Source organism: Lingula anatina, chromosome 10 (genome assembly GCF_051362555.1).
Source record: "Lingula anatina isolate TDL-2025a chromosome 10, LinAna3.0, whole genome shotgun sequence".
Taxonomy (NCBI): domain Eukaryota; kingdom Metazoa; phylum Brachiopoda; class Lingulata; order Lingulida; family Lingulidae; genus Lingula; species Lingula anatina.
The window spans coordinates 12,158,982-12,171,907 of NC_141776.1; the positions used below are offsets into that span (position 1 = coordinate 12,158,982).

Below are 12,926 nucleotides of genomic sequence, written 5' to 3' on the forward strand. Positions count from 1 at the left end.
TGTTTGTCTTAATGAATTTTGAATAAAAGTAAAATGAAAGTGTCATTCAATTTCGTCCCTTGTTTCTTTACCTACCGACTGGTCCACTGGCCAAAGGATTTTCACAAACGTTAAAATAAATCCTTCATATGCAATTCCGTGTTCAATTTCTCTACGAAATAAAAATGTTGGACTCGAACCGGTCATCTTCATTCTGATCCCTAAGCTAGCACGTTAAACGATTCCTCTATCCCCTCAACCAAAATCCTGAACTTTGGATGTCCCACCTATAGTTATGAGGTTATTTTTCTCCTAAATGCAACTTTTCTGGGAATCGATCCTGTCACCTTCTGGTCTCCAGTCTAGCACGTTACCGGTTCGTCTATTCACCCAACCTCCCACCCTAAACTTTGGATGTTCCATTTATAGTTATGGGTGGGAGGTTATTTTTCTACAAAAATACATCTTGTCTGGGAATCGATCCTGTCATCTTCTGGTCTCCAGTCTAGCACGTTACCGGTATGTCTATTCACCCAACCTCCCACCCTAAACTTTGAATCTTTCCTTTATAGTTGCAGGCACTTTTTGGCAAACGTTGCAAAAGATAAAGAAGACAAGATAAAATGGTTCGTTTTGCGATTTTCAATTTCAGCGTAAACTGAATGAATTAACAGCAAACAAAAATTATGGGATTTTTTAACAAGCAATTTTAAAATTCAGCCCTTATTTTTGCAGTGTTTATTAGGTTCAAATCTTTTTAACAACTCGGGGCTCGGTGCTTTTTAAATATTGAATGAATAATGAAACGCTGAAAATTAGGTCGCAAGTTTTCTCGAGCGTTCCAGGTGGCATGAATTCATTTTTGGGGTAAAATGATTGAGACAATTCTACATAAGTATGACGACAAGAGGGTTGCGGGTCTCAACACTGAACAAAGTGCAAGCGTGCTAAATAAGGGTTAAAAAAGAGATGAAATTTGCTAACATTTATTCACATCACTATGCAATAAAAACGTAGAAAACAATAATATACATTTCTCAACAAAAACGAACTCTGTTCTGTAAGATATGTCTCTAATCAAATTAAAGCATATTATTATAAAAGAAAATAACAAAAATTTCGGGGTTTTTTATGTCTAGGATAATGACTCGATTTTTGGTCAAAAGACAACACAAACTTAATAACTGCTCAGTTTCACTTACGTGTAAGTCAATCTCACTACTTTTAAATGGTGGTTTCCAACATCTGACAACAAAAGCATATAAAAAAGATTCGAACCCGGGACTCTTGCAAACCGTGCGACTGCTCTCCCAACTACCGAGCCCGGGCAACCCCGGCCAGCCACTACACTGAAAATGTACGTTGTCAATCATTGTAATCACTAGTTTCTTGATGGCTTATGGTAACTGCCGTGGATATGACCGTCTCCCATTCATAGTTTAATGTCAACAATACATTAGTAGACCACTTACGCGTTTTCTTTTTCAGCCATTCCAGCTGAATCTCAAACTCAAACTTCCCGTATTTCACTATGCATCATATTCCATTGTTCCTAGGCGTACATATAAAACAGGAAGAAATGACCCCACAGGATCCAGGCAATCGTTTTCACTCTACTTCACCAAGAATTATCATCTTTTTAATTGAAAACCAAAAGGCATAATCATGAAATGTCTTAGACGCGCAAACTTTCCACCTTTCCACACAAGCAAAAAACGCCCCTGCATCCTCAATAGTATCACTGTCTTCTTCACCGCCAGTACTGGGGGCTCACTACCTATAGGCCTACTGTGTGTTAGCACCGACTAGTTACTTCTCGGTCTTTTTTTTTTTTTTTTTTTTTGATAACTTGTCATCCACCCTGGGTATTATATAACATTTGGGGCAAGCTACCCACGCAGGCGGTCCAATAAATCTACGCTAAAGGTCACATCGAAAGCATGTGGTCAAATCAGTATGAAATATGCACCAGTGCTTGACAACCTCTAATGGAAAAACAATGCAACTGTTGGCCCACGCGCGCGTATCGGTTTGTCTATTTCTGTAGGTGCATGCAATAAGTGTACCACAGAGAGTGTTTTATGTTGGTGACGCGTACGTCACATGGAGGGCGTCCGCCAGGTCCTTGCGGTTCACCTTGACCAGCGCCTCGCAGAGCTGACGCTGAAGAGGACCTCGTTCGCTGAGCAAGCTACGGTTCCTCCAACGCAGCAGCATGTTGAATATCTGCAGGCGCATGTCTCCTGTAAATAAATAAATAAATAAATAAATAAATAAATAAATAAATAAATAAATAAAAACACGAATATATAAAAAATCTAACTTGTTGGCCGATTTTCGTAAAGCACATACATGTACGTTACGCCAGTAATGGTCTTTGAGTGACGCGCACAAAACGCCATCTATCGAAATGATACGGCAACAACCAACTTTTTTGCAATAAGTAGGCACCAAGACACGAATAACTGAATTTCTGGTGAGCACTAACCTTGATCATCGTGTACAATGTGGTCAATTTCCGCATTTGACAGGCCCAGATATATCCCCAATGTCTTCCATTCCTGACCAATTTCATGAGAGAGATCCATCAATGGCGCCTCTTTGAGAGATTCTGTAAGGAGAACATTAACTGTCTTTGAATGAAATTAACAAAACACCTCGTCCTATTCCAGACCTTAAATAGCAAGTGTTTACAAAATCTGAATCACTCGAGGTTGACTGAATGTCCAACTGGATTGCTGTCATGGTGATGATTTAATATGTTGAACTACCATGACTCTCAGAACCCTTTCAATATAGGCCTACGGTTTGATTTACTTCTAATTCCAATTCGTGCTCGCCTTGAACACCCTGAGCTTCAGAGATAACTTGCCACTAACCTCTTCACTATAGCCTATCTTCATCGTGTCAAGTTACCTCTGACGAAAATAGTTTGACCTAGTTTATATAAGCCAATCGAATCAAAATTTTTCACCAAAGTTTGGTGAAAACGCTGATTGGTTGACCGTCAATCGGCAATCCTCGGCTGATTCCGCAAGCTCCATACTAACAACAAAGTTATTGTCGAGTGCGGAGACATCCGAGTAGTTCCGAGTGCATAACCGAACACGAAGAAAGCATGGCGTCTCCTACGAGTGACTACGTAAAATAATGTGTTAAGTTATCTCTTGATTCTTTGCAAAATATGAGTATATCGGAATTGAAACCAGCGCAGTTTGAGGCCCTGCATCATTATCTACTGAGGGATGATGTATTTTGCGTGCTGTCCACAGGTTACGGCAAGTCCCTGATATTCAGCCTTATCTTTGATTGGTCCGGATTTGAACAAAGCGCGCTTTGACTCGTTCGCGTTCATTGGCTAAATCGTTCAATGAGTCATTGAGTGCGGGCTTTAAATTTGATTGGCGGGCGGCGGAGGCTATCGAATGTGGTCAGAGGTAACTTGACACGATGAAGATAGGCTATAGTGAAGAGGTTAGTGGCAAGTTATCTCTGAAGCTCAGGGTGGCCTTGAATGACAAGGCACCTTAATATATTTAAGCTCTTCCGGATCAGCTACATGTACCTTTCAGACAGTCAGAATCTGTTAAGTCTTATTTTGTAGAGATTTTTTAATTTTAAAATCGGAAATCTTGTAGCTGCATATTTCAGCAGTTAAAATGTTATTTGGACGGAAACATCATCAACTATCAACTATGGTCGGCGCAGGAAGTTATGATGTAATGCTATTTAAAAGATGGCGTCATTTTCTAGTACCTGGAATGTCAAACTGCGATCCAGTGACATCGCTTATATCTGTCACAAGATGAATGATGCCTGAAAACAGAAATACGAATGTATATCATTTATTTCTTTGCTACAAAACAATTAAAACCATTTTTTTAAATCTATACCATTAAAATGTAATTTTGAAAAAGGGGACGGTTAAAAGTATCAAAGTTCTCTCTTGTGTTAGAGATGTTTGCTGGAGCATTTTTACAAATAGCTGGCAAGAGTAAAAAGAAATAATGGGTAACAAGAACGATCAATGAATAAGGTACGTGAAGTAATGAAGTAGTGATGGTCAATAAAAAGGAGTGAGGAAATCTAGGAAAGACAAAAAGGAAAAAATAGTAAAAGACGAAGGTGCAGGTACCTAATAGGTCAACGCGGCCAATCCTTATCAATGCCTCGCAAAGTCTTTGGACTGTTGGATTGACGTCCCGTCTCAGCCAATAGGCGAGCATCTTTTCAGCCCGCAAAGCTATGTCCATTCCATTCCCTCCACCGTGGACCCAAGACGGGACATCTAGGCGAACAGCCAGATTGGGCAAATCTCTACTCGGGATATGCTCCTTCAGTATACTGCAAATTTTCTCCAAAATCTGCCTGTCGGTGTTCCCTTTACGCCCAGTGTTCCTACGCCGAGAAATCCAGTTCTGGAAATATCGAATCAGATGTCGTCTGCTTGAAGCACGTCTGACCAGAGGAGAACCATTTGTCGTGGTCTGATTGGATGATCCACTAGAGCAGTCCCCGTTTGGGTGGATTGTCAAAGCATAATTGGATGAAACGTCGAGACAGACGCCGTTTGATTGCGATGGAGAAATCGAACATTTTCTTTGGGTTTCAGCATGTTCAGTAGTTTTTCTAAATGTTTGTCCATTTTCTTCTGGCAACTCCTTTCCATTTGTTGTCATCTGTTGGACATCAGGGCTGCACGATCGTCTGCTGTGTGGAATGGGTGCTGAATCTGTCACGTCAAAGCTATCTTTGGTCTTTTGAGCCATATTCACATAGTCCTAAGTAAATAAAAAAGTTGTCATACAGCATTCTATATCAAAACCAATCAAAACACCAAACATATTTAATTGGAATGCCTTCTAATTCTGTAAGTCCACCTACGGTCACTTAAAAGAACAATTAATTTCATTTTGACAAAATCGATTTTAGATGACAAACCTTGTAAGGGCCATCAGCGATGTTCAAATGTATGCACATTCAAGTGCTTGTCTAGCATGTCCATATCTACCTTCAACTGTTAATCTATTAAATAATAAGAATAGTTTGTTTACCGCATATTCTCCACCAATATTCATGGAATGTTGAAGTTTCCTGCAGATGTCAGTGTATCCGTCTTGTAAAGCATAATGGTAAGGTAAAAGTCCAGCTCTGTTCTTAATCTCCGGATCAGCGCCTGCCTGAAGAAGAATATCCACCGCCAAGATGCAGCCATACCGAGCTGCCCAGTGTAAAGGAGTACAGCCATCAGAATCACCGGCGTTAATGTCACCTTTGGCGTCGATGGCAGCGACCATGCTGGCAGCGTCACCACTCTTGGCGACGCAGTGAAGAACCGTGACGTCATCTATGTCGCCAAGCCGTGCTTTGGCGTTGAATTTGCAACTGAATTCCCTCAGAAGTTTCAAGATGTCTGATTTCCCTTGCAGGGCTGCGATGTGCGCCGGGGTTAGACCGAGGTACGGAGAACCCGCGGCTGTTACACGCCTCTCCATTAGAAAGCGCGCCTCGCGTTCCGTCTCCATCACGTGACTGACCACGTGCACTAAGCCCTTTTCACAAGCCCAGTGGAGAAGAGCCCGCCCCTTTGCGTCTTCTTCAAATAAAACACAGGGATGACGTCGAAGTAGAGTCGCGACAGCTTTCTTGTGCACGACTGTAAGGGCCTCATTTTTTGCGCGGAAGTAGTCATGCTCGATGAGGCACTTAATAACTTCCACTTTTCCCTTGCGCGCAGCGATGAAAAGAGGGGAAAGGTTTACGTTCAAATGGTCTAATTTCGCGCCAAGGGAGAGTAGTTTACGCACGCAGTTCACATGCCCCTCTTTAGCTGCTAGGTATAAAGCGGAATGCCCCTGGTTTAACTGCACATTTGGGTCAAGCCCTGCTTTAACCAGCGTGTCAACTACGTGACTGTGACCTCCCTTCGCCGCCAAATGGAGCGCGTTCAAATCTTTGACGTCACGAGAAGATTTCTTCTTAAAGATATCACATCCTGCCTGTATTAGGACTTTAACTACCTGTAAATGGCCTCTTTGAGCGGCCAGGTGTAATGACGTCAGCCCTGTGACCTCACAACTAGAGACAATGACGTCAGGATCACAGCCGCAAGTGACAAGTGTGCGTACAATATCAGTGAACCCTCCTTGGCTAGCTAGGTGCAGTGCTGTGCATCCGTCACTTCTTCTAGCACTGACGTCGCACCCAGCTTCTATTAAGAAGTTCACTACTTTGGGATGGTTGCATTGTGAAGCGTAGTGTAAAGGGGTGACGTCATGCAGACTGCCAACCGTTCGCTTAGCATTTACATTTGCGCCAGCATCTATCAAATATTGAAGAATGTCCAAATTTCCTATCTGTGCTGCTAAGTGAAGAGCGTGGACGTGGCCTTCGTTTGTTGGTATTACGTCATTTACCACAATGACGTCACTCCCGGATGACGTCATGTAACGAACAGCGGCCACGTCTTCTTCCAGAATGGCTTGCGTGAGAGATTTCTGAATTCGTGGCATAATGTGCCTGCAATATTGAATAGAATTTCATAAATTCATTTAATTCTAACTTATTAGATACCTTATACAAAAGAAGTGAGTTGGCGAAAATGCTACAAATACATGATTGGCAATGGTTTCCATAAAGCAAATCTTTTAGTATGAGCGTTAAAAAGGTACAAGAGATATTCGCATAACTTCTCAAAAATGAAATGAAAGCTGCCAATCGTGATAAATGATGGTAGAGACCTTTAAGTTGAGCCAAGATTATGCCATGCAAGACTTTAAATCGGAATTACTTGATTAATGCAGACATATTTGCGGTAAACTGATGTCAACGCTCACAAAGAATGATTTATCATAAAATATTTGAAGATCAGAAGAAATTGGTCAACAGGAAAGACATGCGGATTAAGTTACTGACTGCAGGTGTGCAGCTAGCAATTACAGAGTAGGGATTTCACAATTCTCATAGAACCCAGATCAACCTAAAGTGCGGTTCTTTCGAACCCTCCAAACCACTACCTGCTGCATTGGCGGGACCAGGGGAAAGAGACAATGTGGGCAATTCACTGTAATAGTAATATATTATGTACAGAGATGGAAATGTTGTTTTGATTTAGCCTCATTTCTCCTGTTATACAGAGTATACAGCTGGGGTGAGCGGCTTTGAACCAATGGTCCAGTTAACTCCTCCCCCCAAGATCCGATATTGCAAGCACACGCCCGCACCCGCACACACCCAAACGCATGCCCTATTCGCCTACACAACCACATCAGTCATCAGCCACCACTATTTTCCACCCTTCCACGAGAAAAACACACACAAACACACACACACACACACACACACACACACACACAAAGACATCTGTGCATATTTTATCGTAAACTTCTAAGCTTTATACATGTACTTTAAAATACTTAAAAGTACTTAGTACATTGCTTGTATTATTCATTGTCTCTCCCACAGGTATGTACCGGTAGTTAATCCGTTCCCCCATACTACGATGTTGTTCCTGTACGCACACTGCATAAAGATGATCAGAATTTAAGCCACGGAATTTGGAGGCCTTTCTATAATGGTTTTAATGATCGCATTATTCCCCTCTAAATTATCTATTCATCGTTGTTGCCCGTATCTTAACGAGAAAAGTATTTCTGAAAGAATGTTCATCTTATTCACCAAGTCGTTAAAAGGGTATTTTTAGACGCTTATTTAATATTCTAAATATGTAACTACACATCTTGTCTTTGACGTTCCGTGAAGGAATAAAATATCGAACTAAATGTTGTTATAAACCCATTTTTCATCAACTGTACTTTATTCGTTGAAAAGATTTTTTATCTCTCTCATTCTCCTCTCTCTCCATCCATATACCCACCAATCCATCCATCCATCCACCGATCTCTCTCTCTCTCTCTCTCTCTCTCTCTCTCTCTCTATATATATATATATATATATATATATATATATATATATCCTTCCATCCATCCTTTCTTTACCTCTTTATCTCCATTCATTAATCCATTCATCCATCCATGACCCCCTCTCTCTCTCATTACCCTCCATACCCTGCTCTCGCTCTCACTCCACAACAACGTAATGACAAGAATGTTTACAATCCCCCTCACACTCACACACACACACACACACACACACACACACACATTACCATCATCATTATGGCTCATTGGCCTAATGGCACTGAAGACCCGATAAATCATATCGTATCAATGCCACCAGCTTCCGCGATTTACGCTGGGGAATTCCCTACCGGAAACGGGAGTGTTCTCTGACAGACAGATAAAAGATTACTCACGCCACTTAACTGCGATACACTGTAACAAGTTATTGGTTTCACTCAGTGATTAGGTACTGTCAGCGTATTTGTTCATCCAACAAAATGAAATTGTATTATGGTGTCTGAATACGCCTATGGCATGAACTTATTTTCTAATAAACGATGCGTCTTTTTTATATACACGTTTTCGGAATATGCACATTTTGGATGTATTTTTGTTTTACCGCCATACTTAATCAACTCTTTTTCTTCCTCTTTCTCTCTCTCTCTCTCTCTCTCTCTCTCTCCATAAGATGAAGTGAAACAAATCATCAATCAACACTACAATTAAAAGCCACAAAAGTACTTCAGTTGAAAACTCTTTCCACATCCTCCCCATTGCAACGCAAGTGTTTGAAACACCAGACAATTAAAAGTCAACATGGCAAAACCGCAGCATCCTGTCGCTTAAAAAACAAGAGCTATAAAACGCATAAGACAAATATCTTACGCAAAGGAATCCCCACCGGAAAAAAAGGAGCGGCTCAATCTTGAAGATTAGGTGACCCTTTTATTCACACACATATCAGTGCTTGCGTGTTGTGTACACTGCATAGATTTATTCGCCTACCTTTAAACGCACCGAAGCATTAAATGGGCTCTCTGTAGTCTTCATCGTTTTGCTTTGTTACTAAGAAGAGAGCTACAACTTAAACATGTATATAGTTGATGACGTAATTTCTTTATTTTGTTTTCCTCCTTTTTTAAATGCGTAATTAATTAATCGATTAATCCACACAGCAAGTGTGAATAAATCATTTTATTCATCTGATAAATACAAATTGAACTAATCATAACCAGTAAGGTGGTGAGGAGATCAAAATTAAGAAGGATTAGGATCACGGCACTAAAAAATTGTTGAGAAGAAAATGCATCACCAGGGAGCCAAACCCAAAATAAATAGATTAACGATGACTCTTGAAATGACAGTGCTTCCGTTTTACTGTTATCTGTGAAGTGTGTACTGAATGTATTACTAGCGCTATATCAGAGATGTAATACGTCTAAGCTATCACTGATAAAACGTAATACGTGTTTACATATAAATCAGTGAATGTTGGTCTTCGCGGTGGCTTATCCCTCTTCTCTCATTCTTTCTTTCTTTCTTTCTTCCTTCCTTCCTTTCTTTCTTTCTTTTTTCTTTCTTTTTTCTTTCTTTCTCTCTTTCTGTACGTATGAATGTATATATATGCATGTCTCTCTGTGTATTCGTTCGTCTATCCCCAAGTCACTCTTTTTTTCTTTTTCTATTTTTTTGTCTGTATCAAACATTCTTGGTTTAATTAATGTTCATATTTTGACAGACAGCAGGTGCCACAGCATTCACATGGGCTTTATGTAGTCGGAGTCTTGACAAACGCCCTACATTTCAATCAATTTCCCCAACTACTGTTTGACATGCTTAATTTGTTTTCAGTAAAGAGGCAACGTACGTCAACTCGACACCCTACCACTGGAATTGTTATTAGCAATCTCTCTCTCTCTCCCCTTCTCTCTCTCTCTCTCTCTCTGTCTCTTTTTCTCTCTCTCTCTCTCTCTCTCTCTCTCACACACACACACACACACACACACACACACACACACACACACACCTCAATTTATACAATGTAGAAATTTGCCTTTACACATTTTTTTAAAATTTTTTTGCCTAGCTTGTCGACATTTTTCTCATCTTCTCGATCTTTGTCTAAATGTATGCGGTTGTAAGGACTCCAGCATTGGCGGGACTTCTCAAGTCATGTCAAGTAACCTACCTCACCATTAATACCAGAACAATGTTATACTGGTGCTCTGAATCTCTGGCTGAGTTTTCATTTCAAATATCGTTTTCTAAACTTTTGACATAAACCAGGATCCAGCTCTAGCTAGGACACAGGTCAACTTGTTGCGAGTTAATGAGATTAACTTAACTGTGGCATGAGAGGTTAAAGAAGTTGGAGGTGAAGCTACACGCCCCCCCCCCCACCCACCCACCCCAAACGCCATCAGTTTTAAAATATATTTTAGGCCGACATCACTGCCCCACCTTCGCCCCCCCCCCCCCCCCAAGGCCAACCCACCCAAACCTAGAAACCAGCAATATTAAGCTAAGAGACAAATGACATAAAAGAAAATCAAAGTGACAATGGTTTATATATCTTACAATACACGTTAACTGTACATGTACTTACCCTGCGGTTCGATTAACGTAGAAAGTTCCAAAGAAATGCACGTGCTTTGACGTGACCCCAATACTTCAAATTGCCGAAACACGAAGCAACTGGCTTTTCTGTGATTGTTAATATGCCGCTTTGCCCTTCTCAATCACGTCCTTGTAACGCAAATCAAATAGACCCTTACTGTAGCTTAACACGACACGGCAATCATAAGAGGCCTTCTAGTTAATGGAGTTGTCAGTTGAAATCTCCCGTTCATCTACGCAACAGCGGGTATCAAAAACTTTGTGTCTCTTCTTGTTACTCAATAAGATCTATTCAAACGGCTAGTTTCCTTTCTTTACTTTCAGCAGTTATAGGCCTATATGGCTGATATTATGCCCGTCTCAAATTTTGTTGTAGTGTCCACTGACGACAGCGGAGACAGCTCTATTAGATGCCCGGATCAGTGAAAACCTTATCTCCTTTTCTCATATGTATGTCTCCTCGCTAGCGGTAAAAGACCCACTTGTTCCCTATCCAACCCTATCAACTCGTCTGACCTTAAATCTCAGATTTCGTTTGGGGAAACTGTGAATGAAATCACGTGACTCGAACTGCTCATTCATCAGATGCGCTCTGGACTGGAACGCTGCGCAGTTATCGTCTGCTTGAACAGGTGTGCGTACTGAAAGAAAGGAAGCAAACGCGCGTACATGCTCGCCAGCATTCACACTTAAAAAAAAACACGTGCACGAATGCTGGCTGAGGCACGAGCATTCAAAAATAAGCTAACATTAGGTCAATCCCTTGAGTGAAAATTGGCTGCATTTTTGTGAATGGGTGGGCCTGTCTTGAAGGGGATTCCCCCGGGCTTTATTTAAATCCTAAACATAACCGAAAATGTATATGGTCTTTTTGTAACTTCTGAAACTTTTTGACATGACACAATGTATAAAAATGTGTTTGTTTTTGTTGTGGAGCGTGACCCACACTTCCCTTGCAAAATACGTACCTTATTACGAGTCTCTAACAAATATGTGGGTAGGGGAGACCGGGGCTAGTTGGCCCAGTTAGACACTTTCGGCCTTGTAGAGCCAACTAGGAGTGGGTTAGAGTAACAAAACCGGTTTCAAAGTAAGCCCCATGAACTAAGCTACGTATGCAATGCCATTATTTTTCAAATATAATGCCAGGTGGCTCACAATTCGACAAAAAACGCAGTTGACGTTAGGGGAGCCAACTTGCCCCGCCATGGGGCAAGTTGGCCCCAGGGTCGGGGCAAGTTGGCCCCCCTATACGAAAATGAAGTATATATCCCATGTAAACGCCTTGAAATACATTTTTATAAAATTTTTATTTATTTAATTGATTATTTAGAGTCTTTGATGAATAAACAGTTCAAATGAGGCAGATTTATTGAGGTTTCCGTACGTCACGTTGTTGGGGGGGGGGGGGGTATGTGTTGCAAGAACCAAAATATCTATCAATAAAATGTGTTTTGTTTTAATTAAGAATAAATAAATAATGGTATAAAGAAGGTTTTTAATGAATGAAAACGAATAATAAATTTTCTTTTTAAAAGAAAGTAACATATTCAGTTTTAAACCATTGAGTTTGTTTCAACAATGGTCTCTAGCTAGGGAGAGGTGGAAAAATCCCCTTAAGGGCCACATATAACACTATAAATACAAAGGGAATCCCCTAAAAATGAATTAAGGCAAAATAAATATTTTTCTACGGAAAGTCCAATGGATTTGCTTTTTAATACTTACAATCAACAGAATATTTCTAATATAAATTCTCAAAAAGACACCAGAGAGAAAATTTAAAAAATCAATCAGACGGTAATAGACACCGGCAAGCTTTGTAAATTTCACCAACTTGTTTATTTCAAACAGCGTTGTGCGCAAAGGTTTGTGGGTAATATGAGGGTCCAACTTGCCCGGAGTCAAGGGGGCCAACTAGCCCCGGGTGCACATTATTTATTTTAAAGAATGGTAGCCATTTATGGTGCTAGAATGTGCAACGATGATACATCTCTGTGAAACTTGAAACAATGAGCTTCAATTTGATGCCCTATACATATCTTATATTCGATCAAAAGCCTATAATAATAGATTTTTAAATCTCTTAAACAAAATTACTTTTAGGTGCAAAAATCGTTTATTTCGACTCACCGCTTAAGTAAAACTTTTTAACGTCCGACACTTCCTTAGCATTGTAGGCTACGGTCACTTTGCAAGAGTATGTGGCCAATTTTTTTACCTCATAATTACTTTTTCATAAATTGACGGGGGGCCAACTTACCCCGGGGTCCAACTAGCCCCGGTCTCCCCTACCAAGTTTCTCGTGGTAAATTGCGTGGTGTCGGATGGAAATTTAAAGCATCTCAGCCGAATTCTCGTTTAGTGTGCCGTGACAGTGTGCGTGATTTTAGTATATTTACTGAATTTTTGTCAAGTTTTTCATGTTTA

The 12,926-nt window shown here is 40.5% G+C and overlaps 1 protein-coding gene across 1 annotated transcript; it reads right to left on the reverse strand.

The window, feature by feature from the left end:
• Window positions 1–949: 949 nt before the first annotated feature.
• On the reverse strand, window positions 950–11,104 carry LOC106167293 (uncharacterized). The gene is made up of 6 exons (XM_013546029.2): window positions 10,486–11,104; window positions 5,034–6,498; window positions 4,115–4,760; window positions 3,736–3,795; window positions 2,468–2,590; window positions 950–2,222 (listed from the first exon to the last, which is right to left on the reverse strand). Exons 2-6 carry the CDS (start codon window positions 6,489–6,491, stop codon window positions 2,059–2,061), a joined length of 2,451 nt encoding a protein of 816 aa, XP_013401483.2. The 5' UTR covers window positions 6,492–6,498; window positions 10,486–11,104; the 3' UTR covers window positions 950–2,058.
• Between the last annotated feature and the right edge of the window lie 1,822 nt (window positions 11,105–12,926).